This window comes from Phyllopteryx taeniolatus, chromosome 22 (genome assembly GCF_024500385.1).
Source record: "Phyllopteryx taeniolatus isolate TA_2022b chromosome 22, UOR_Ptae_1.2, whole genome shotgun sequence".
Taxonomy (NCBI): Eukaryota; Metazoa; Chordata; class Actinopteri; order Syngnathiformes; family Syngnathidae; genus Phyllopteryx; species Phyllopteryx taeniolatus.
Window position 1 is genome coordinate 7176460 of NC_084523.1, and position 25669 is coordinate 7202128.

A 25669-nucleotide genomic window follows, 5' to 3' on the forward strand; every position below is an offset into this window, starting at 1 on the left:
TGATTGCATCTAAATCCCCCATCTCAAGTCACAAATGTGATTAAAACATCTCCTGCCTTGACACTTTATTGAAAACAATGAGGCTGGTTGACCCGCAACAAAAGCAATATTGATAAAGTAAATATAATAAAGTAAAAAAGTCTGCATTATGTGCGTGATTGATGGATCTATTATAGATTACACCCTCAAATATGAGCATTCACATCTAATATGATTTGCATGTTTCTCAGTGATGCTTATTATTGCACTGGAATATAAAAGAACATAAAGCAAGATTGCAACCCGTTGATTAAAGTTAGAATTTGTGTTTTCTTATGACGGCTTAATTTGTGTTGCGCTGAAACGAAAGTGTGTTTACAAGCCTGACAAATGCAAACCTCTATCAACAGCAGCCATCGTGAATAATTTACACACTTCCTGTTGCGTGTTAGCGCGCACATTACAAGATCTGTCAGTCACTCTGTGAAGTCATTCACAGTAAATTTGGCAAATTCCGATTTTGTTTGCTTGGGGCTTGTTAGCTATGCTTCTTACAGTATCAGACAGAAGCACGAGTCGTAACGTTACGTTACGATTGTCGTTTGTTGGGGATAGTAATCAGGATTTTGTTTTGCTAAAACAACGTAACAGGTTTGTATCAAACGTTGTTGAACTGTAGCACATGGGCAAGGGTTAAAAGCGTTATATTTTGGTCCAAATCTGCTATATTAGGAGGCTTTTGATGGACTCCTCAGCAATGTCTATCCATTTACTGGAATGTGAAGCGTTAAATACTATGTTATGGCTGTTTGATGGGTTAATTATTGGGATTCCACTAAAACTGCCTAACTGGTTTCCATGTAGCGGGGCATTGTATGAGCAAACGTTAAAGCCATTCAATTCTGGTACAAATTGGGGATATTCGAACATTTCACTTGGGATTCCTCAGCAATGCCAATAAATGTATTGTACTTTGTAGCATGAACCATTAGGTTTTGATGGCTTGGGTTAGTGACTGGGATTGCACCACTGGTTTCTACAGAATTTTGTAGAATGGTGACACATGAGCAAAGGTTAGAAGAAGTTTCTTTCTGGTGCAGATCCGGTATATTAGGTTCTTTTTGATGGGTTTTCTCAGCAATGTCTGTAAATGTATTCAACTTTGCATTGTTTGCAACCTTATGTTATGTTTTCCATTTGTTGGGTTAGTCATTAGGTTTACACAGAAAGTACCTTGGTAGCCAAATCTACCAAATCGAGAGTTGTGCTGTAGCTGTGTTTCAACTGGCGTTGCTGCTATCCAATATTTCCACAATGGCGTATACTACCCATTAAATCATCGATTAATCGGCTAAAAAATTATTTTGCATTATTAAACGCAATAACGTGCATGTGAGGTGTAGGTATTAACTGTCCACTTGGAATCGCTATCATCACGTTCTACTGTTGTATCTGTGACTTTCAGTGTGTATAGTGTATGGTGAGTGACATGGGTGTCAGCGCATTATCCCTGCGAAGTTTTGCTTTGACCCTTTTTGTAATCAAATTATTTTAGCTTTTCGATTAATAGTTCCCCGGAGCCCTGGTTGGAATCCACCTTGTAACGCGCACTATCGCCACCTCGAGGACTGGAGAAGTACAGTATCACTTAGCATGTCATTAGCACAGGTCTGTGCTCTGTCATTCCAGTTATTGTTTGTTTTTCTCTTGGCGTTTATAATTTGTGTCCCCTGTCCCCGAGCCCACGGACCATCTGCAGCGCCCACGGGTTCAACTCTTTAGGGGCACGGCTTGGAACGGATCTCCGGAGACTCGGCGGGCGAAACTCACCTGGCACACGCGGACATGGACAGGCAGGCGGGCAGCTGCTGGCCTGATAGGGAGGCTGACAGAGATGATCCACGGATGGGTAAACACACACCCACGCACGCACTCACAAATAAATAATCAAGTCATCAATATGCAAACTAAACTAATTAACGTCCGTCGGAGCCTCGCTGATATATAAACACAAATGTCAGCCTCAATAGCATTTACCATCCGACTGTGCATTGAAAAGCTATTTGCCATCCAAATCAATGGAATTTGAGAGTGTCATTCACGGCGCAGGAGAAAAATGAGGTATCACATAGCGTGTTGTTGCTTTTCAGAGTATGGAAGAGGATTGGAAAAACACTTCTATTAAGATGGGCACCACGTGTCAGCATTGACAGGTTGTAAATGTCACCACGCAATTTGTATATGCTAACTATTTTCATAGCGGTTTTTTCGGATTTGTCAAGAGTAGGAAACTTAGTCTGTTCTTCATTACGACAATTACTTTTTCAGGTGAATTTAATACGAAAATGCTCTCATTTGGTAGGATTTCTTACAAATTCATTGAGTACATAAATAAATAAAACATATTTCAGGTGAAAAATGTTAGGAACTCCATGCGTTGTGTCCTTGAGTTAGAGTTTTTACAAAAGATTTGTTGTCTTAAATGACTGGAAAAATGACATCTTCGGTTCATTTAAAAAGAAAATGAATTTCATATATTTGATTCGACAGTATGATTTTGTTAAAGATCATTTTACTGAAGTAGGGACAGGCATGCATTTTGTGTTCAAATGACTTTCATACAAAATGTGACTTAATTTTGTGTATGTTGGAAATGTTGCATTTCATTTTTAAAGTTGAAAACGCCCTTTTATGTACTCTAATGTCCTCCCAAGATTTTAGTCGGATTTGATATAAAATACTCTTTAATGCCCGATTGGCATTTCTCCCGACTCAATATGGGGTTTTTATATACAGTTTACAGCGCTTCACCCTTGTATGATTTTGTACAAAATTGTCAAGGGGACGGGAGGGCTACTGTAACAGATGTGCAATGGACATCTGTCTTTGTGTGTTGACGCTTGCAAAAGGGTCTCATAAAGACCCCTGGGAGGTGTGTACCACCGTCGAGGGGCTGGGGATTTCAGAGTTTAGATGGGTTTCAGCGGCTTCGTTCAAATAGGGACCCCCGTGCACTTGGGGCAACAGTGGTAGAACTGCTGAGACAACACCATGCCAGCTGGCTACAGAACCCCCCCCCACCTCAAATCCACTCGACTGAATTAGAGGCGGTGGCTTCATCAATGCCATTCATAAGTCATCGTCTTTGACACAAGTTGATGCTCTTATTTAATAGAAAACTGAACATTATTTTGTGCCCCTGCAAACTCACAATCATATATAGTAGAATGTTGTACAAAATTTGATGCACTTATTTAATAGAAAACTGAACATAAGCTGCTTACTTTTTGCTGTTTTTTTTTTTATGCGCTTACATCCTCACAATAATTTTGTCCGATTTGATCAAAAGTTCGATTTAGTCGAAAATTGACCACATTTTGTTTACGTGTTCTTTTTTTGTACCGCTACAACCCCACAATATTTTAGTAGGTTGTTACACAAAGGTTTGTGCACTTATTTAGTAGAAAACTGAGCGTAATTGTTACTTTCTGTTCTTTTTTGATTGCACTTACAACATCACAATAATTTTGCAGGATTTCATCAAAGGTTCATGCAAATATTTATATATAGAACATATGACATTTTGTGTAGTTTTTCCTCTTTTTTGTGTGTCCTTGTGACATATATTGGGTTTCTTGGGGAAAATAAATGCATATAGTGGGATTTTAATTCAATTTTGATTTACTTAGTTGAAAAGTGACATTTTTGGTTCCATAAGTTTCTTTTACGTGCCCTCATGACCGCACAATAGTTTTTGTTGGATTTTACAAATGTAGTCAGATTTGAACTCAAACCTCACGGGTCGCCTCGCTGTCTATCTTTTATGGTTTGGTGTTTGCCGCACACAAACATTAATTTCATAAGGTCATGTGATTCCGACACCTCTATTGTCACACTGGATGGCAGCGTTATTGATTTGCTGAGCTATCTGATATGAAGATCTGCAAGACTGTTGATTTAGCCCGCTCCAAGCTAATGGCTTTGTCCATATCGATGCATTTATGGCCTTCAAATGAGTGCTGAGATGGCCTCAAAGGAGACCACCACACAAATGTGACGCGGCTCTTTAAATCAATGCGCTGTCAAGGAGATTTGGGCGGAAATGGGATTGAGCCTCAAAACAATTGTGATTTATTGTGTGCATTGATTTCGGGCTCTGTTTTCTTTAGAGGTGACATTGACCTGTAAAGGACATTAAATATTGGTTATTGTTCATCTAATGTGGTCCTGTGTAATCTAAAGACATCTGATATAAGAGTTGTCCAAAAAAAGTTGTAAATAAAAATGCGTTTATAAATAATAAAACGACTAATAGATAATAATAATCATATATTCAAATCAATCAAATACAAATAACATCAAAAATAAAACAAATAAATACAAATACAACCTAAAAGTATATTGCAGACAGCAATGTAAATAAATTATATTACCCAATATATAAAAATAAAAATTACAAATAAATCAATGCACATAAAATAGACAATATCTACCAAAATTCTAAATATAATATAAAAGATAAATGTGTAAAATATATACAACTAAAAATATGTCCTAAAAATAAACAAATACTCAAAATAAAAAAGTAACAAAACAAACATCCAAAAACTAAATGCCGACAAATTAAATCAGAATCAAATATTTTAAAAATAGATAAGTAAAACAATACAATTAAGCACAAAAATTCCAAAAATGGTTGTGCCATTCATTGTGACCGCATGCAATGCTGCTGAGCTGCCAACATTGTCCCTTCGACCTTTAGGTGGCGCTCTGATGCAGAGTTTCAACAACCATAGGAGTCCTCTTGAGAGGTTTCTGCAGGCAGAAGGGAAATTGCAAAGGAGGGAGGATGCTGCAGACCCCCCCCACACCATCCAAAACATAAAGATTATAATCAAATTTATACCAATTTAAAGGTGCTTTTACCCCTCCAGCGCCACATGTTTAAAAGCACATTACATAATGAGGCTGCTTGAATACTAATTGCACTAATTGTACCCACCCCCGAAGCATTTAAAAGCTCATCAAAGAGCAACACGCGAAAATAATGCCGATTTTAACAACGAGGCCGTCTTTGTATGTAAATGTGTTATTATCTCCCCGCATCGAAATGATTCCCGAAACTAAACTAAAATTATGAACATCCCAAAAAGAGGCTGACACTCACGCATGCTAAGGTGATTTATTATTTTCTTTGGGTTACTCGTGCATGCATCATCGTCATCTTTAAGTGTGAAGGGCAAAAGCGGCCAACTCCAAGGCATCTCCTCCTCCTCCTCCTCCTCCTCCCTTCTTCCCCCTCCTCTTCCTCACTCTCCCACTCTGCTGCAAGCAACCCCTCAGCGTCACTTGAGCAGGAGCACCGCACCGAGTCGCATCCCAAACTCTCCGTGCACAGCTAACCTCGTCCTCCTCTTCCTCCCCCGCAGCCAAGAAGAGCTTCCTCGCCGGGGCATGGCAGGCGCGCCGGCCAGCTGTGAGTGCGCGCAGAGCGCCGTGTTAAGCTCCGGCTGACCGGGGGATGCTGCTCCTGCTTGGAGGTCCGTGGAAGACTTGTGTTTTTTGTGTGCGTGCGTGCGTGCGTGTGTGTGTGTGTGTTTGAGTGGATGTGTGTGGATTTTAAGTGGACTCGCCTCCTGTAAGGATTTAATAGAAGATTCTCTCTTTTTTTGTGTCTTGTGGGAGATAGGAAGAAGGAGATTGCTTTTCTTTTTTCTTTTTTTTTTGGACGTGCCTCCCTTGCAGCCGCAGTGCGGCTGCGAATTGACATCTGCAGAGAGTACAGGTAAGCTGGCAGACCTGTCTTGGGCATTATGGGATGGAGGGATGCACCTGCTTCACTGCACTTTTTGGATCGAGTGATTTTTTTTTCAAGCATGTGCTGCATATTTTTTAGGCTCAGGAAGCTTTCCTAAACAAAGCTATGCCTTCATATGAATTATTCTCTCTTGTATTTGCAGTCAAACAGCTGGTTTCGTACACGTTTTGCTTTTAATAAGGCGATTAATCATGCAAAGTTGCCTGGGAGGCGCTCAACTTGGAATGCCAAGCTCACACAGGCTCAATTCAAAAGACATTGTGGGGGGACTTTGAACTAAAGCGTTGCCTGGCAGGCTTAATTCAACAAGCATTCAGGTGTGCTGTGAGTCCCGTCATCAGTTGATAAGCAATCGCAAAATGTGCTACTACAAAACTACATTTTTGGGGTATTTCGATTTCGTATAGTTTGTCTGTGTGTGTTCAGGTTTGTTGTGAGTCATCAAGTGATAGGGCATTCCAAAAATGTGATTTTATTGGGTTTCTTCTCACCATCCTAATGTAAAAGCATTTTTTATTTTATTTTATATATATATATATATATATATAGATATATATATATATATTATTATTTCTGCTCTCTTAGCAGTTATTTAGTGTAAGTCTATGTGCCTGTGTGTGTTCAAAGTATGGCCGGAGGGGTTGCCGCATATGTTGGGGGGAGCCCTGAAGGGATTGATGTCGCACCAACGTAGCTGTAACACGTGCATGTACATAACACGACATGGAATTGTTTACTGTAGATCAGCTCTTTGCAAACCTTTTACACCAAGGATGAAAAAAAACAAAAAAACAAACTGAGCGGTCCAAGTACCATCATCATGATCAACTTTAAAACTCTGTATTATTGCAAGGCACTAATATGTTGCACAGTTTGAACATTAACACTGTGCCTAAACATAGGAAACTGTACTAAAAAGTTAAATACAACAGAACTGTACTTTAGCAGTGATTCCTTTATGTACCACTGGGGGGGGGGGTACCAAACTTTGAGAATCGCTAGAGGTTACAAGCTTAATCCAGTGCATGAAAAATATTATAAGGCATATAGGGAGTGGCCACTTAATTAAGTACACCCATCAGCTTTGAGTGACACTAATTTTTATCAACACATAAAATATCAGGAAAATATTCTCATTCTGTTGTGCCTGTTTTTTGTTTTGTTTTTTTTTGTCCTCAGAGATGGCCCATGAGTGCGCTTTATGGTCCCCGGTGAGGGAAGAAGTGTAAACATTTTAGTCCCCGAGGAGGAGTTTGATAATCCTATCTGGTCCCGGGCCGCGCAGTAGCCTTTGTAAGCAAGTCACTTTGACATATGACCTCCTCCCGTCCGTCATCCGTGGTCTTACGGCTACAAGGGAGCGCGGCCTTGTCAATATTGAGCCTCGCCGATGCTTAATCTCGGCCGGCAACCTTGCCGGACGACGTTTGGTGGAGCTGGGGAGGCTTGCCGGAAGTGCGCGTGAGCGTGCGTGAATGAAGCGTGTGCGAGGAGGCCGAGACGAACACGCCGGTGGTGAATGATGAGACGGCGGCGGACAAGAATCGTGCTCTCTGTTTTTTCTGCGGCTCTGACTCACACATTTAAGGTATTTTAATCAAACTAAAACATTTTGCCTTCTTTTGCCTTTTCCAGACATGACTTTTTTTCGGGCTTCTTATTGGCTAAAATGCTAACCCCAAGGCTTGGAGTGCCACCTGTTGCTTTGGCACAGTTACATGAGGATAAACACTATTAGTACGATATTATTTTTTTCAAGAACCACTGAAGAAAAAAATGTCGAGTATTTTATTTGAACAACAACGGGAAAATAAAAACAACAGAATGACGAGAGAAAATAGAATAAATTAATAATAAAACATTTGAAATAAAGCACTGAAGGAAAATAAAATCAAACATTTAATTTGACTCTTTAGTTACAAAAATATCATTAAAATGAATACAATCTATTGATTTATTTATTTCTCATTTGACTGCGCTGTAAATAGTTTGTTTCCCGGGCTTGAAGCAAAAGCGGTTTAAAACACCTTTATAGTTCTCTTGTCTGTGACCTTTTATGTGCACTGCATTGCACTCAAAATCCATCATGTTTTCGATTGCCACTTCATTCAAAGGACCAGCATCTCAATTGCTAACAAGTGAGGCATTTAGCCTCTGCAAATGCTAATGTATTGGGACTGCATATCGATCCATGAGGATCTCCGAACAGTAGTGGCGATCAATGCTTCGTACACGTCTTCCTTCTCATGTGATAGTACCTCAATCAAAAGTGCAGGTCTTGAAAAAACAAAAACATGACATTGGAGTGACCTAAGAGATCCACAGATATGGCTTGATAGATGTGAATCAAGCAGACGGCAGAGAGCGTTTATCACCCGTTTTTTCACCAAGAGGTTGATAAAGATCAAAGGTCGAGCAGCTCATTCTATTCATTAAACAGTACTTGAGATTACAGCATGGTCAAAAATGGTTACTATACTGTACATGTGGCTATTGTCTTTGGGCTGCAAATTTATGCTCCCCACTCACCCCAGAATATATGACAGCACAGGAGCATTATGTTTTGGGGATATTACATGAGAGATTAAGTGAGCTTTACACTGGGCTTTGCATGCTTTTCACGATGATACACACCTATGCTTTTGTTGACGGGATTTGGAAATGTGCGTGAATGCAGATGTTGACTCCCAGGCAACCCCCGGTACTCCCCCGCCAAGTGCCGGGGAGAAGTTTGTCGTGTTCCTGGAATGAAATGTTTTCATCGCTCGTTCTCTTCTGGCCCAGGCTGCAAATGTTTGATTGCTGTGCTGATGCGCCCTAATGTATTTTTCTACATTTTAAATGTTTCAATCACTCTTAAGGCTGCTTGTTTACTCACACGTGACATCAGCAGCAGTGGCAGACTCATACATTTATATACATTAGTGGTGAGTGTGTCACGTTTGTTGTGTATCCGGAGGGTAATTTACTCACCCTCGAATTGTGACACGCAACATTCTTTACATGTCCCCGTGGCAACCTGCTTTGCCAACTCCAAACTTCTCGGAAATTGTCCTTGGCCAGTAAAAGAGAAATGATGAGTGGACACGCTAATGTTGGATGGCAGCAACTGGAAATGCACCAATGATAAATGAAGACTGTGACAAAGTGCAACTTTTGCACATAACATATGAGGCTCCTTCTTTTTTTTTTTTTTTAAATTATTATCACAGGAGTTGTTAGGCCAAACTGAAAGGGAAAAAAATGTAAAATGACATTGAGACAAGTTGTAAAGTTAGAAGAAAAAGATGCAATATGATAGAAATAGTCTTCTTTGGCTACATAAGCTGCAATGCTCGAAGAAAGTAACGTTAACTTGTACTTTTACAAAAAAAACAAGTTTTCATGTTAAGAGAAAATAGCTGTTATTTTACAAGAAGCAATCTGTTAAAATGTTGTAATTATTAACTAAAGTTTATTTTTAAAAAAAACAACCGCAGCTGTAACAAAGTGCTGTACATTTACAGAGTAAAGTGCTGTACAATTAATTCATAATAAATTAATTCAAATATACAAATTAACATTATATACAGTAGTATTTAAGTATTTAAAAGTGGTAATTTTATGAGGAAAAAGTAGCTAAAAAAAACAACCGCAGCTGTAACAAAGTGCTGTACATTTACAGAGTAAAGTGCTGTACAATTAATTCATAATAAATTAATTAAAATATACAAATTAACATTATATACAGTAGTATTTAAGTATTTAACAGTGGTAATTTAAGAGGAAAAAAGCTGTGAAAATGGTAAGAAACAAAAACGTAAAATACATTTGTAATTTTTCACAAAGAAAAAAGTCAATGTTCAGAGAAAATCATGATTTTATTTAAAAAAGATTTTAAAAAATAGTAATTTTACACCAAAATGGTTGAAATGTAATTTTACAATAAAAAAAAGAACAAATCTGTAACATTACAAGAAGAAGTTAATTAAAAAGTTATAATTAAATACAAAGAAAATTGTTAAAAGTTGTACATTTTATGGGAGAAAGTATTTAAAACACATTTACAAGGGAAAATAGCTTGAAATGTAATTTTACAAGAATAAGTTTTGATTTAACAAGAAAAAAGCCCCAAAAAAGTCATGTTAGGTTTTTTTGTTTGTTTTTATGTTTGGTTTTTGCAATTTTTGTTAATATTTTGACTACTGCGGTTTTTGTCCTTGATTCCCCCCCCCCCCCCCCCCCACACAAAATATTATAATTTTATTCTTTTAATATTACACTTTTTTCTTGCAATTTACTGCTTCATTTTCGTAGTATTCTGACTAGTCTTGTAGTATCATATATATCTTTTTAATTTTCATTGTGGCCCTTATACTCATTCAAAGCATATTTTTGCACCATTTTTCCCACCACATAGGGAAGTGAAAATAATGTGAAATGAGTCATTGTCGTGCAGTGTTGTGTGACAATCTCCTCCTAAAGTGATGCTAAATTGTCACATTTAGCTACTGTAAGTTTACATGCTGTTTTCAGTACAGTGCCCCTCCAATGTGATTTGTAGTATTACATCAAGCAAAGAAGTGACTTTTTGCCCCCCTGGTAGAAATGTAACTCCCAACTTCTGAATGAGCTTTTCAGCCTTTTCCTCTCCTTCCTTTGTGTCCATCTGTTTTGCATTGTCACGCCGCAGTTCATCCAGCGGCGCTTCGCTCGTGTCGTTCCGGGGGCCCCGACGGCAAATCTGGCAGGCGCGCTTGCTTACTATATGTTTGTAAGAGCCTCGCCACGTCTCCGCGCGGCAAAAGCAGCAACGAGGCGGTAGAGCTCACTGGAAAATCAGGGCCTAAAAACACGGGCCGTGACCGCGTGTGAAGCAACGTGGCTGGCGGGTGGCGGGGGCGAGGGAGAACAATTTGCATCCTCTCGGTCTGAGCTGCGAAGGACGACGGGCTGGCTCGGAGAAAGCTTGTCTGATGTGTTTATGCCACGGGCTTTTGAGGGCTGCGGTTGCGAGAACATCTGAAGGGAGACAAACAAGCGGGAAGGCGAGGCAAAAGGCCCAGTAATGGAGTGTAAACCTGCCTCCACTCACTTGAAACGCCTCCAGCGCAGGGAAACCACTTTTGAGGACATGTATAAATCAAAACTCTTACTAATAAGTCCTTGCAATTAAGATGGGGCCCGTTACAAATCAAGCTGAACTGTCAGTTTCCTGGTCTATTGTTTATTTGACACCCACAGGCTTGTAAACACAACCAGAAAAGTAGCTCCATATGGAAAAATGGTAATGATATAGAATGCAGTGCTGACAAGCTGCAATATGAATTGAAAACAAGCACGTGTCACACTTAACTTCTGCTGTTAATGCTACTGACATGATTGTAAGGGAAAACCCGCTGCTAATTTAAAGATACGCCTCAAAAAATAGTAGAAAATAATAGTGTTGACACAATGAATTACAGCGGTGCCTTGTGACACGAGCTGTCGGTCAGGACGATTTTTTATTTTGCTTTAACTTGAGAGCAAATATTTGAGATATGGCAGTGAACTCGGCTCACTTCAAGCAGTTTATTGTACAAATTATTCCAAAAAGAGGCTTCAAGATGTTGTTAACGGTCAAACTAAACATTAAACGCACATAGCTTTGACTTCATAAAGTTTAGCTGAATGCAAACAAACAATGCAAAACAACTAAAATACAACTGAACTGTACTTAACAAATAAACTGTACTGGATGAAAAACATCAAGTAAGCCAGTGTAACATTATGCACAGTTCAGTGATTCTTTTGCCTGAATACCATTCGTGGAACTCGTACCACATTTTGAGAATCACTGGACTAAACTGTTGTGTTGCCTTCACTGACATCGTGTGCAAAATGAGATCCACTTCCGGGGCTAAGATGAGCAAAATGTGAGCGTGTTTAACAGGTTGCCTGCTCTAAAGAGTCTCCTTTTGACAGACGGTCTTTGAACATCCTTTTGACTGGAAGGGGACTTTTGGCACGTCTTGACTCAGATGCGCTCGTATTTCTCCACTTTTTGCAAGTCTGTGCAGGTGTCCTGTAGCTACTCTGCCTCCACTGGGATGTCCTAAAGTGGACATAAATTTATTCGAATGTAGTAAAATGAGAGTTAAATGTGGGTGAGCAAGAAAACAACTCCTCCTTGCATCCAGCTGTGCATCTTTAAGGCTCTTCCTCATCGCCCCTGGATTATGAGAATGGACGGCGTAATCTGGACGCTGCCAGCCATCCAGATGTGCGTGAATAAGACTGGCTGGATTAATGTTTTTGTCCAATAGTTGGCAGCAGACTCTCCGACTAAAGTCACATTTTGGTGTGGTGGGTGGACGAATTAAATGTTTCAGTCTAATCACCAGCACAAAGCCTTGTAAATTATCAAGCGTTTTGCGGCTAAACGCTTAATCCTGGAGGTCAAGTCTCTTCGGGAGCATAGATTAGGAATCAGATAGGTCACTGGCACAGGGATACTGACAAAAAGGAAGAAAATGCTGGTTGTTGTTGCAGTTCACCTGCTCCTAAAGTGAGTTCAGGGACAGTTGGAATTTTTCACGCCTCAATTCATATTTTTAATTATACAGTTCTGTACAGCAACAGCCTCACTTTGCATATCGCCACCTAGCCCCCTCTCTGAGCAGGAGAGTAGGGTGGGGGGTAGAGAGGTGAAGCGGCAGTAAAACAGGCCAAAATCCTGAAATCAGGGCTTGCATTTGGTTTAATCAAATGCGAGGGCGTTGAAATAAGTGTTAAATGGAGATTCAAACATTTCTACAGAGGTAGCCACCGAAACGTTCGTCAAATTCGGAAGACAGCTCACTCCTGCGGTCCCTCCAAACATGTCTCGACATGGATCACAGCGATACGATTCCGCGCACACTTTGCCTCAGGCTTCCTACATGTGTGTCAACATGTCTGCCCGCCGTCCTCCTGTTGGACACAGCGGCGTGTTACGGCAGGTGACTTTCAAAAGCCGTGATTCACCACACCAATAATCATCCGGCCGCGTTCCATGAAGGTGTTCCCGGGTTTCTCACGCATGGCCTCGGGCACGGACTGCTAGCATCCACCCGTGATTACTGTTATTTACACAGGGACTCATTTTTAGCTGTGACACACTCTTTTATACTTTTGTTACATGCCCCCCAACACGGAATTGTCTCCCTTTTAGACTGTGTCAATGTTATTTTGGAGTTTTTATTTTATTTTTTTTAAAGGAAATGTACTCACAGGACAATTTATTAGGAGTATTAATAGGAGAACTGCAATGCATCGTTCCTAATATTTTGACCCACCATTTTTGTTTCTGTTTTACTGCTACCAATGTATGTAATGCTGTATGCTATATGAAATATTGAATTCCCTTCTGACAGCTTTGTCAGCCATTAACATTTGGGAAACCTACACACAGTACGGAGCAAACGACGACGTGCGATTCCAAATCAAACGAGCCAGAACACCCCTGGCCTAACATTCAATATATGTTAATCTTACAAACTGCAAAAAACAAAAGTGATCATCTGTGTCTGCCTAAAAATGTCCACATTTCAGCCTACAAGAACTCCACTTTGAACTTGCAGTTTTCGAATATCTGCCTGGTGAGCCAATGTTGTGCCAATTCACCAGCAATTTGAGACCATTTCTTGTGGCTAAATGTCCCTTAATGTATGTTTTGTTTATGAAGATTGAATTATTTGAGTTAAAGTAAGATGGTTGGCAATATCTGAAGTTGTACATATTTTTGTCGATTTGAATTCATGCTCTGATGAAGAAGAAAATCAGTACTTTTACTGAAGTCATTATTTGGAGGTCTAATTTTTAACCTTTGCTTGAGTCATTCTACAGTCGCAGTTTTAGTAACAGCCACACTCGTTTTTGAAGGAAGGTATTTATTTAACAATATGTTTATTGTACAAACGGGATTTGCATACTTTTGGATATAATTACTTCAGGCTCGTGCCTTTTATTGTGGCTAGTGTACGATGACTGTGAAGTACTCCGCAAAAACCACAAGTCATTATTCGCTACAACATTAAAAACAGATTTTCAGTGTGGGTGCATTCGTGGAGAGCTGGAAGCAAGAGAGAGAGCGGGACTGAGGATGAGTGCCGAGATGGAGGAACACAGGGAAAACGTGTCGGGACTGGAGATGATGCCAGTCTGCAGCTGATGGAGACCAGAGCTGATTTGTCTGCTCGGTCCCGCATCGCTCGCCTTCCCCCTCGTCTGCCCGCTCGCGTGTGACGTCTGGGAATTAGGCAAGTGAAAAAAAGGAGGAACGACTGCTTAAGGCTTTGAATTAGCTCCCGGAAAGAAAGGAGGAAAAAAAAAAAAAAAGCAGCGCGGCCTTTTAAACATTTGAGAGCAATTCTTAGCTCGAGCGGTCTTAATTGAGGCAAACTATCTGCGTCTTGTTGATTGGAAGTGAGCGTGCGGGGCACTTGGAGCGATGATGGCGAGGGTATTTTAACACGGAAAAAAACGTTAGATATAGATTAGAGGGAATTATGAATTATGTGTCTTTTGGAAAACATTCTTTCTTCAGGATTTGTTGCAACAATACATTGAACTGTCATTCACGCTGGAGTTAGTGTCAGTAGTCCATTCCTGAATTGGTCCTAATAAGCGAAGGAGGGGCAAAATATTGCGCAGATGGTGAGAACATGGGCAGATGTCGTCTAAAATCCGGAGGGGTCCGCCGTTGGATCGTTGCCTGTCTGCCTGCACTTCCTTTTTTTAAACATTCCAGGAATGGGCATCAGAGGGCTCGGAAAACGACCTAGTGAGGAAATGTGTGATGCAGAAATGTGTAGAATCATAATCTTTAGTTTTAGGGCAAGGTTAAGAAAGGAGACCTTGTTCCTGTCCCTCTATGATATTGTATTATCACTTTGCTGTGAGACAAGACGAGATGTCTTTTGCCAGTTGCATGAGGCAGATGATAACTACCTGTTCGCGTGTGTATATCTGGCCTCGCCTAAGGAGAAATAGGCACAGTTGATCAAGGAAATGTAGTCAAATGCCCATCCTTGCCATTTTTTAGATTCCAACATCTTTCTGGAATTGTGGTCTTACATTTTTTTTTCTGTTTGCCTTCATGATATCTGTGTTGCACTAGACCCTCCCCACTCCCCGATCGAGAGTGGGTACCCAGTGACAGTAATCCACGCCGCTAATCCGCATCTTGATGTAAACACCCAAAGACGTTGCGGTTCCATCCTTGCCGCCCTTCCTCGTCTCCTCCTCTCGCGCTACTGTCTTCCTGAGAGGAATGAGTGTGCCATCTGTTCGTGGTATTAGTTTAGCCCCGTGTCAGGCCTCATCGCTCAATCTTTATTTCTGCGTGTGGATGGAAGGGTAGCTAGCGGGATTAGTTCAAGGGTGCGGCTTCATTTCATTGTTGATGGTGACTATTAATCATCATCTGAAGTTTATTTTGAAGTCCAGGTTGGAGTTAGTCATGAAACCAGGCCTTGGTGGCAACCCGAGATACATCCAGAAGCAACACTAGCATCAAAACAACACGAGCTGTGTCCAGGTTGTTCCAACAATAGGTGATCAAGGGTTGCCGTGTATCATCGACAAATTGTTGTTTTGCTGCTTTCAACTGGCCGAGTTATGTCATATCAATTAGGGTTGTCATTTTTGGTTTACATCCAACCCTTCCTATTCGTAATTACTCTCCTTCTTACTTACTCGCACGCTCTTAATCCCATTCATTTGTTGTGTTTTTAAGGAGTTTAATAAAGATATCTACATTTGCCCGTCGTCATCATCATATTCTTCGACACTTAAGCGCTTTGGTTTTTGAATAGAAATAGATTAATTTGTCAAGCTCTTGTGTTTGAAATTGTCAGGTCTCGCCCCGACCCTCCATTTACCATCATCATCGCTAAAGCTAAAATGGGGCTTCTGACAGATCCATAAAAGATTGTCTAAATGCTCTGGGAAATGGGCCAATTTGGAGCAAGTTGATCTTTGAGTTCTACAAATGATTGCTAGCGACTTATTTTTTGGCGCACAGCCAAGAACTGCATCTTGAGATCAGTCAGTCTTGTGCCGTGTGTCACTTTTTGTATGAAATAGATTTCCTTGGCTAGAGTTGGGTGAACAACCAAACAAAAACAGCACATCTACCCTTGACCTTGGAAGTGCAGTTCAGTTCAAGGTGGTGATGAGGCGAAGGTGCAACCACGACACCTCTCCCGACGTCTTGCACCTTAATCTCTTCTTCCTCCCCCTTTGTTCGCTCTTCTATTCATAGCAAATACTTTGAGATAGCAGGGGAGGGAGCGCTTTGTTATGACCGTAGCCTCTTAGGGAAGGAGAGGCAGCACCGGTGCGGCTCCCTGCTCGGGATTATTGTGCAGCCCTTCTTTTCATTTAGAGAAGAACATGACGACCTCATATGGCGTGAATCACCCGACATTTATAGCCTTTGTCGACTTGCAAAATACATCAACAGTGGCAACAGTGCCTTCATTGCTCCATTTTTTTTTTTTGTCACTTCACATGAGCGGCGGTGTACCTGAAGCTCACTTCCAGAAACCGCCACTGTGTATCACGTAGAGTGGCACCTAAATCCCCTCTCGTCGCCAGTAGCTGTGCCTTGCTACCCATTGCTACGAAACATGGCTTGGTAAAATCAGTCAGCTTTTATCCATAGTGCAAAACGTAGGCTGCTCAGGTTGATTATACTTGCCTGGATGCCGCACAGCTGAACGCCAACGTCCCACCAGGGACATCTAACGAGGTGACACTCGCAAGGGAGAGCCTTGTTTACAGGAAATGCTGTTATTTCCTCAGGTAAACTTCTAAATCTCCTCATTTCTAGTCGCTCCATGCAGAACATCATTGTTTGAAGTGACCTCATGACAAATCGGAAAGCTTCTTTTTGCAAGCACGAGAATTTTGTAAAAGACAAAGCGAAGATGCTGCGCAATGTGCAGAGTCAGCAGGTGATGTGCCCTGTTGGGAGACAGCAGAAAAATCGTCAAAGGTTGCAAATTGGTGCTCTGAGGGGAGAATCAATTAGGTGCATAGAGGCGAGAAAGTGGTGCACAGGGGGCCGTGCACAGCCACGTTGATGACCTCCTCCTTTTCTTCCCTGCTTGATCCATACATTGATTCTTTTAGCTAAATTTGTGCTGCTTCTCACCGTTTTCTTGTTCCGTTCTAGGTGCAGAATGCCCTCCATCTCGAAAGAGGCTTGATTCTGATTGACCATCAATAGTGGACTGTATCTCCTCCCCACTCCTTGCAGCCCCCCTCGGCTTCCGCACAGCCATGACGTCCCATGCCAGGACACGGACCCGCTTTTTTCTATGCTGCTTCCTTTCCACATTGGGGCCGCTCGCAACGTCAAACATGGGCGTACGAGCGCCACAGTCTGATGGCTCCGGTTCCCAAGTGATCACGGCGTCTCTCGAGGAGGAAGAGTATGCATCGTTCCGCACAGAAAACCCCGAATGGACATTCAACCATTTGGCGGTGGACTATCGCAATGGCAATGTTTACTTGGGAGCTGTCAATCGAATCTATAAACTGTCGCCGCGCTTGGAGTTGCAGGTGTCTCACGAGACCGGCCCAGACGAGGACAACCGCAAGTGCTACCCACCGCGGATCGTGCAGCCTTGCAGCGAGCCGCTCACGCTCACCAACAACGTCAACAAGATGCTGCTGATGGACTACCGGGAAAATCGGCTGCTGGCGTGCGGCAGCCTCTACCAGGGCATCTGCAAACTGCTGCGCCTGGATGACCTCTTCAAGCTCGGAGAGCCTTTCCACAAAAAGGAACACTACCTCTCTGGTGTCAACGAAAGCGGTTCTGTGTTTGGCGTGATCGTTTCCTATGGCAATGCCTCCCCGGACATGCTGTTTGTAGCCACAGCGGTGGACGGCAAGCCGGAGTACTTCCCCACCATCTCCAGTCGCAAGTTGGCCAGGAACTCTGAGGAGGATGGGATGTTTGCCTACGTCTTCCACGATGAATTTGTGGCCTCAATGATTAAGATACCTTCAGACACCTTCACTGTCATACCAGACTTTGACATTTATTACATTTACGGCTTCGCCAGTGGAAGCTTTGTCTACTTCCTTACGTTGCAGCCTGAAATGGGGGGCGGCCCGACCACAGGGTCCTCTTCCGCAGGGCGAGAACAAGTTTACACCTCGAAGATAGTTCGCCTGTGTAAAGCAGACACCGCCTTCAACTCGTATGTGGAGGTGCCTATCGGATGCGTCAGTGGCAATGTGGAGTACCGACTGCTGGAGGCGGCCTACCTGTCTAAAGCGGGCGCCAACTTGGCACGCTCACTGGACGTTGCGCCGGATGACGACGTCCTGTTTGCCGTCTTTTCCAAGGGCCAGAAGAGACGGCCTCAGCAGGAGTCCCAGGACTCTGCCCTGTGTGTCTTCTCCCTGCGCAAAATCAACGAGAGGATCAAGGACAGGCTGCAGTCGTGCTACAAGGGCGAGGGCACGCTCGACCTGGCCTGGCTCAAGGTCAAAGATATACCCTGCAGCAGTGCGGTGAGTACCGCTTTGACGTACTACACGCTGTTGATTACTTACTGTTTATTTGAGGCGGCCACAGGTAAGTGTCTCTTAAAGACTTTGATGCAGTGTCATGTCATTATACCTGAGTTGAATTGTGTGTGTGTGTGTGTGTGTGTGGTTGGGGGCTTGATGAGCGACGTTTCCTTGCTCCATCTCATCATAATGTTCGCTTTCCACTCACCCTTTTTAAACAATGCAGCCCAATGCTCGGCCAAATTACCATAATTCCATTCCCTTGTAACAACATTACAGATTCAGTGATTCAGTTCATCTCTCTCACACACACACAAACACACACACACACACGTGCAAAGAAAGCAGAGTTACATTGGGTGCTGAGTGTTTAGACTACTTTCAAAAGCCCAAACTATCTTATTTGTTCTTGCTTGATAAAAGTGGCCAACCTCAAGAAGGAGAAAATTACCTTTTTGTCATATCGCATTTCTTTGCTTTCCCAGCATCCAATGGGAAATGGACCACTACTGGATAAAGGTATCAACAGTGAACATGCTCTTAATTATTTCTGACAATCTTCTTACTAAATACAGTACGTACCTGATGTGAACGTGTACGTCTGCGCTTTATGAAAAGGACAAAATACTAGTTTTACGACATACTATTAAACAAAGAGATGAAGTAATTGTCCTTAACCTTTATAAGATGAATACTATCACATAAAAGGCAGAAATGAAAGCACTGCTGAAAAAGTCGCTATTTTACACAGTTCTCCATTCAGTGGAAGGACCAACAGAAATTCCCACAGAAACTACAATAGTAAATAAATGTACCTTGTATGCTCAAGGTCATAGTTCAGAATTCACCCAGTCCCTCCACTTGTGACCTTAGCCGGCAACTATCTCAGGATTTGACCCTTCCTCGTTTCGGCTTCTGGAATCACGGCGTAAATCTGGGGAAACGTCTTTGGCGGGGGGGGGCGGGCGCACGTGCCGGACCGTTGTCGTCTGCCCGCTCGAGGGCAGGATAAATCACGCCCGCAGAAGAGCTGTCAGCAGGGAGAGGAAGTTGCACGTGTGTGTGTGAGGGCGCATGCTGGGGTTAGCACCGTGGAATGATGCCATTTCACCACGCGCCACGGTATCATCGCAGCCACCGCATGAATTAGACCCTGCTGAAGAAGAGGAAGTGGTGGACTCTGCGGGAGATAAATCTCACACACTCACATACGTGACACTACGAGGCTGTTAAGAAATACTGCTCTCAAAAAAAGAGGCCTCATGAAATATTTCATCAAGTAATATAATAAATGGAGATCACATTTGCTGGGACCTTCCATCCCATTGGGGTTTAAATCAGACACATGCAATGTTCAAGGTTATTGATATGGTCCCTCACTGTGAAATAATAGGGTGTCAAAATAGTAAAGCTCAGTCATAGGCATGAATAAAATACATGTTTTTATTCTTGCCGGTTAATTATTTCACTTGTTTGTTTGGACTCTTTTAGCTGATCTGAGTTAGACCGTTAAGTTATTTGGTCATTCCTAGCAAGAATTACAAACTCGAAGCGTACTTAGTACTTAGATTTGAGTACTCGCCGATAGTGAGTACCGATACTTGATAATTACGTATTGCAATTGTGATGAAAATGTCAAATATTGTTCAAAAGCATCAAGACTAGTTTGTACTTTTCTTGAACATGGCATAGGTTCCAGTCAAATATCCCGCTTTTTATAGCTATAACTTGTCCTTACTGACATTTTAACCCCAGCTGCATGTTTTGCATTCCTGCCACCCATTTCACATCAATGCCGCCTGGAACATTTCAGGCATTTCAGTTATGTGTGCTGTCACAGTCTGAACATTCGCAGCACCATGTAAAAGGAGAAAAAGGAGAATAAAAGAAATACAGGACGACTTCTACTTCACCCGCCCCGAGGTATATGTCAGGCTGGTAAAGTGGTATCGGTTTGGTAGTATCGGAGCATTTTTTTTTTGGGCGAATGAGTACAATACAGTCGTACAATATCATCGTTCGTTTATCCCAAATTTAAACAAAAACAAACAAGACCAATGTGCTCTGTTGTCTTCTGATTTAGCCAGGACTGCTTTCTGCTTCTGATGGAAAGTCGAGTTAGAAGCTGAAGCTGGTAGAAGGCAGCTAGCACTGGTACAGATGGTAAAGCGCTATCAGGACGTCTTTGATCAAAGACTTTTCAATGATGAAGCCACAATGACATCAAACTCCCACTCAACACACTCGGGCCTGGAACGAGCCCGGGAATGCAAATAGACTTGTAAACACCGTCGCCCTGAACATTACAAGCAATCTGCATAAAAATGTTTTTAAAGCAGCCATACTAATCAAGTCTTTAAAGCAACACCGGTGACTCCTCGATAAATCCTCCCCTGGCCATCGAACGGCGGCAGAGTATGTTTTGATTAACCCGCAGCCTCGCGATTAGATTTTGCAAGTTGCCCGCCAGATTCCGTCCGACTGTCCGCAGTGTTTACCTTGATTAAATCGCGACGCTGGGAGCTGATGGGCCCGTCGTAAAAATGAAACGGGGCATGGACACCAGATCACATTAATCAGAAGATGAGAGCATTATGAAATTAATTGATGTAGTGTCGTTTTATCATCTTAACATATAGTACTTGAGCTCATGACCTCAAGGCTTCCGCTATATTTAATATCTAACTTGTTTGTGTTTGTGTTTCACTGTAAAAGTCAGAATCCAAGCGTGCTACTTAAATTTTAATGTACACTTATATCATCTGTCACGTCCTATACTGCGTCTAATTACATTATCATGGTCGTTGTCTTTTTGTTGTTGTTTTTTTTACAGCTTTTCAAACTCACTGTGACGTGTTTTTCTTCCAATTAGATGTGAAAATCCCCAGCCTCATTAAAGTAGCCCAGCTACTGAATAGACTGAATGAATAGAGGCCCTGCACGCAGATGGGGACGGCTATTTGTCTTCATGAATCATCTGCCTTTGACAAATTTCCTGTTTCTCGTTGCCGCAACCCACTGTTTTCCTCTCGCTATCCATGTGGCTGTTTTACATAAGCAAAAGCTCATGTAACCCTTGTTGTGGAATTAAAAAAACAACAAAAACATTCTGATAGAGAATACCTGAAGCAAACAAAGTTCATTTTGCTATCGTTCTTTAAGCAGAGGGACTGGAGTCACTTCTTGTGTATTCAATCTATTGAAACCAACTGTTGCGATTCATTATTAAAGGTACAAACACACTTGAAAATTTCCATGGCATTCTTCATATCATCAGACATCATGTAACGCTTATATTTGATCATATGACGATAGACCGATATGAATACAGCGCAAAGGATGTCGTCTGGTGCAAACTGCCAGATTATTATAGAGGATTCCAGTGATTGGATAAAGTTCACAGCATGAAGTAATCCTCGAACAGATTAACAATGAAGCCATTCTTCCTCTCGTGATTAGAATTTTTTTTTAAAGCAATACCAGGGTTTATATCAGATAATAAAAAAGAAGCGCTTTGACTGACTTTGCGACTGTTTTTCGCACGGGAATAAATCAGTTCATCCGCGCTTGCTTTACATAATCTGCTCCGAGAGAGAGAGAGAGAGAGAGAGAGAGAGAAAGCGGGATATTGCGCGATATGATGGAGAGGACGGCGAGGATACTTCCTTTCTCCCCCCCCCCACAATTGGCCACTCTGCTTGGCTGAGCCACATAATGCACACTCAACAGTATAAGTCGGCAAAAGGGCCCGCGTCCATAGATCATTGGGCAGTGGCATGTGACCTATAAAACCGGCCGCCTGCACTTTACATGTTCACTCCGTCAGCAGAATAAAAGGAGAGAAAAAAACAACAAAACCGTGGGGTCACAATAAATGTACCCTCATTCTTGATTCATTTCTCTGTCCTCTTCAGGTGCTCCCATCCAGAATCTCTCTCTTGCTCTGCAGCGACTTTCACACCCCTTTAACTCTGGTGAGAAAATGACAAGGTCGCGTGCGAGACCCAAGCAGGCCGCGGCCGTCCGCTCATCTCCTCAGCTAATGATCATTAATTACATGTCATTAACCAACATGCCACGGGCCCTTCTCGCACATTCGTCATGTGCCTCTCGGCTTCACATTCACGATTCACTTCGATGAATTAGATTGTTCAACTCGGCCGTGCCTTCGAGTCGCGCCATCCCGAGTCATCCCTCGCTCGGAAGGAACTCTCCAACGTGACATTCTGCCTTCATACGTGATCCTTTTTCATGTTGTGGAATGTATCGATTTATTGATTTTTTTTTTAATCGGGGGAGGTCGGTCGGAATGGGTTAATGACGTTTCCATTCATTTGACTGGGGAAAGATGATTGGACATGATTTGGTCACGGAACAATTTTAATTCCTATCACAAGGCACCACTTTATCTCCACCCATGTTTCTTGTATACTGAGCCAAAATGGGAAGCTTAATGAGTGCCTGTCTGTCTGATGAGTCAGTCTCAGCCACATTCACAGGAAGTGAAAGGCTAGTTCATTCATTACGACCATCCAGACTAACCCCCGTCTCCACCCCACTCCACTGCGTCCCACTCCATCCATCCACATATCCGCTATCCGGGTCCCTGGCTGGCTGGCCGGCCTGCTAATTAAATCTCCATACATGATACCACTTGGTAAAGGTCAGTATTCATCACAATATCATTATTCAGTGATTAAGCAACATTGTCCGCTGGCTGGCCTCATCCTCGGAACATTGGCATGAGCTTTATTTAAATATGAGAAAATATCACACGTTGGCGTACAGCTTCAATTCTCTTGTACGTCCGGCCCAATTCTCAGGTCCGTTTATTATGAATCAGCACCCTCTCGCTGGCCATTTAGCATTCTCCATCATCAGCCGCAAGCACTAAAAGCAGCCCGTGTACTGTATATATCTTCCTTTGTTCGCTTGTGTTGTAATCACTGGCTGGTCCCCGCAGTGGCACGCAAAGGGGAAGTTAAATCTACCGTACGCCATGACAGCTCTCGACTCAAACTGAATTTTGAGCTCTACTTAGTCCGTGTTGGTTAAAGGAATGAAAAGGAAACTCTCGGAAGGCGTCCACGGAGCATGAAAAGTGGCTGTGATTCATAAGGCAACACAAACTGCTTCATTCAGACAATTAAATGCATATTTGATTTGAAAAATATCACAAAATATATGCTTTTTTTTTTGACCCCCAAAGATTCAGACACCAACCGATCAGGAATTACAAGCTAACCAAACAAGCACTGCTAAGCATTAGCCAAATTCAGGCCGAAAATGTGCTATGACTGTATCATATAATTACAATAAGCTCAACTAATCCTTTTAGTCAAGACAGTTCTGCCGATCATCCTGACAGGTCAGCAATTTGGCGTCAGCGAATGCTATATTATATAATTACGTAGTTTAACAGGCGCTACTTTTTTTCTATCTGGGGAAAACTTCCCCTTCAGTCACTGATAATGCATGAAAAGCGCAACCAGCTCGGCTTGGTATTAGTGTGGAATCATCACATTAGAGCGTGGTAGTCATCCAAATTTGTGTGGAATAATTGTCGGCGAAAGGGACGAGGCCAGCGCAAGAAAATGGACTCTTTGGAGCCACTAAGAGGGGAGCGTCGACATGAAATGAAATTTCCTCTGCGGTTGAATATGTGTCATTAACTCTGTGAACCGGCAGCCAACGGAACAGGCCCTCGTCGCCGCGCCAGCCCAGATTAGGCCATACATCAGAGAGCGTTGGAGAGCGGATCTCTTTCTGTTGCCGCTAATCGCTTTTACGCATGGCCCCTTCTCTTTCTCGCCGTTCTGCGTATATACATATATATCTGCTGATCCCCCCCGCACATGCAGTCCAGGAGCGCGCTCGCTTTGTGCGTGGCGCTGGCAGGCGCGCACAAGCCGAAAAAATGGATACGGCCGAGAGTGACCTGATTCTGCCTCAGCTTCTGGCCATGGTCCAAATGTAGGAACTATGCTCTCCTGTTGTCACCTCTGTGTCTGGACTGACTCGACTTCTTCTTTGTTTGTTTTTTGGCTGTGCTGCAGGATAGCTAAGGAAATACTTAACAATTTCCAGTATATAGTCTGATTGATGACAATAGTCTCCCCCGGTAGCCTGGTTTGGACTCAGATTCAATCCCTGGTCTGTTGTATCTATATTGCCAAGTCAACCCTCCTTACCTCGATCCATATATCCGTCTGTAAAATATTTCAACCTAACAACCTAGTTGTCAGGATTCGTTTTCAATCCCTTGTCTGCTCTCACTGTTGTGCCTTCCATCCAACCGTCCGTCTTTCCATAAAGTATATCAAGCTAACAAACTCGATGTTGGGTTTCGGGTTTAATCCCTGGTCTGATTCATCTATATTGCCATCCATCATTCATTACATCCTTAGAATCAAACAAAACAAACGAGCACGTCAAGAGTGTAGGTACGATTCTGATTGGCTGCTATGGAAACAAAAGTTTGTCAAGACAGGTGATAAAACAAATGGACTGTACAAAAGAAACAGGTTTTGAGCTATTTGTCGACACAATACATTCATGTTCTGCTTTTCTGGCGTACGTTTAACAGAGTGATCTGTCAATGGTGGGCTACAAATGTTACTTTGTCATTTCCACAGCACATCAGCGTTTATCCAATGCAAACCTCACGGTGCCAGTCACATCGCCATCTTATTAGCGCACAGCGTCGAGCACTACATTGATATTATTTGTCATTCTGACCCAGGACGTCTGTAGCGCCACGAGTACCAATGTCATGTTCCAGCAGCGGCGTAATGAAAATGTGTCTGCTTCCTGACAGACAGAAAGTATATTTCAGCAGATTGCAGCAGGCGAGCTCACGAAACACACTCAACGAGATGGCAGATGTGATTGGCAAGCGGCAGAAGTAATACGGCGAATAACACGGCGTGGGGCTGCGGGAAGTGATAAAAACACATTTTGCGCGCGCGCGCGCACACACACACACACAGACACACACACAAATATGCACACAAAGATAATGTCAAGTGATTTATTTTGGATTATCAAAACGACTTTTTCAGGCTCGGAACAGGCAATTGCTCTTGACAGGAATGTCTGCGTTTTTTGTTATTTTATGAGGAAGCATTTAATTATGAAGGCAGCGAGTACTACAATGTTTTCTATCTGCTAGCCTTTTAATCCTTCGGAAGATGTCACAAACAGAGGGAATACTATGAAGAGGCAACTTTCTGGAATAGCTGGTTTGTACAGAACCATCCAAGCATGATTAGTTAGCCGTGAAAAATACCCCATTTTGATAAGCGCAGCCGTATATTTATCTTTGTTTACCCTCTTCCTTTG

General features: G+C 42.4%; 1 protein-coding gene across 3 annotated transcripts in view; it reads left to right on the forward strand.

Moving 5' to 3' along the window:
* The first annotated feature begins 210 nt into the window (after positions 1 to 210).
* plxna4 (plexin A4) overlaps positions 211 to 25669 on the forward strand; it is a 123542-nt gene continuing 98083 nt past the window's right edge. Inside the window, exons 1-4 of one of the 3 annotated variants that reach the window (XM_061761600.1) lie at positions 211 to 1888; positions 5409 to 5519; positions 5669 to 5764; positions 16977 to 18328. In XM_061761600.1, the coding sequence (XP_061617584.1) occupies positions 17084 to 18328 (1245 nt within the window). In that variant the 5' untranslated portion in view covers positions 211 to 1888; positions 5409 to 5519; positions 5669 to 5764; positions 16977 to 17083. Of the gene's footprint in view, positions 1889 to 5312; positions 5765 to 16976; positions 18329 to 25669 lie in introns of those variants that run through there. The other 2 variants (XM_061761598.1, XM_061761601.1) reach the window with 2 other exon arrangements.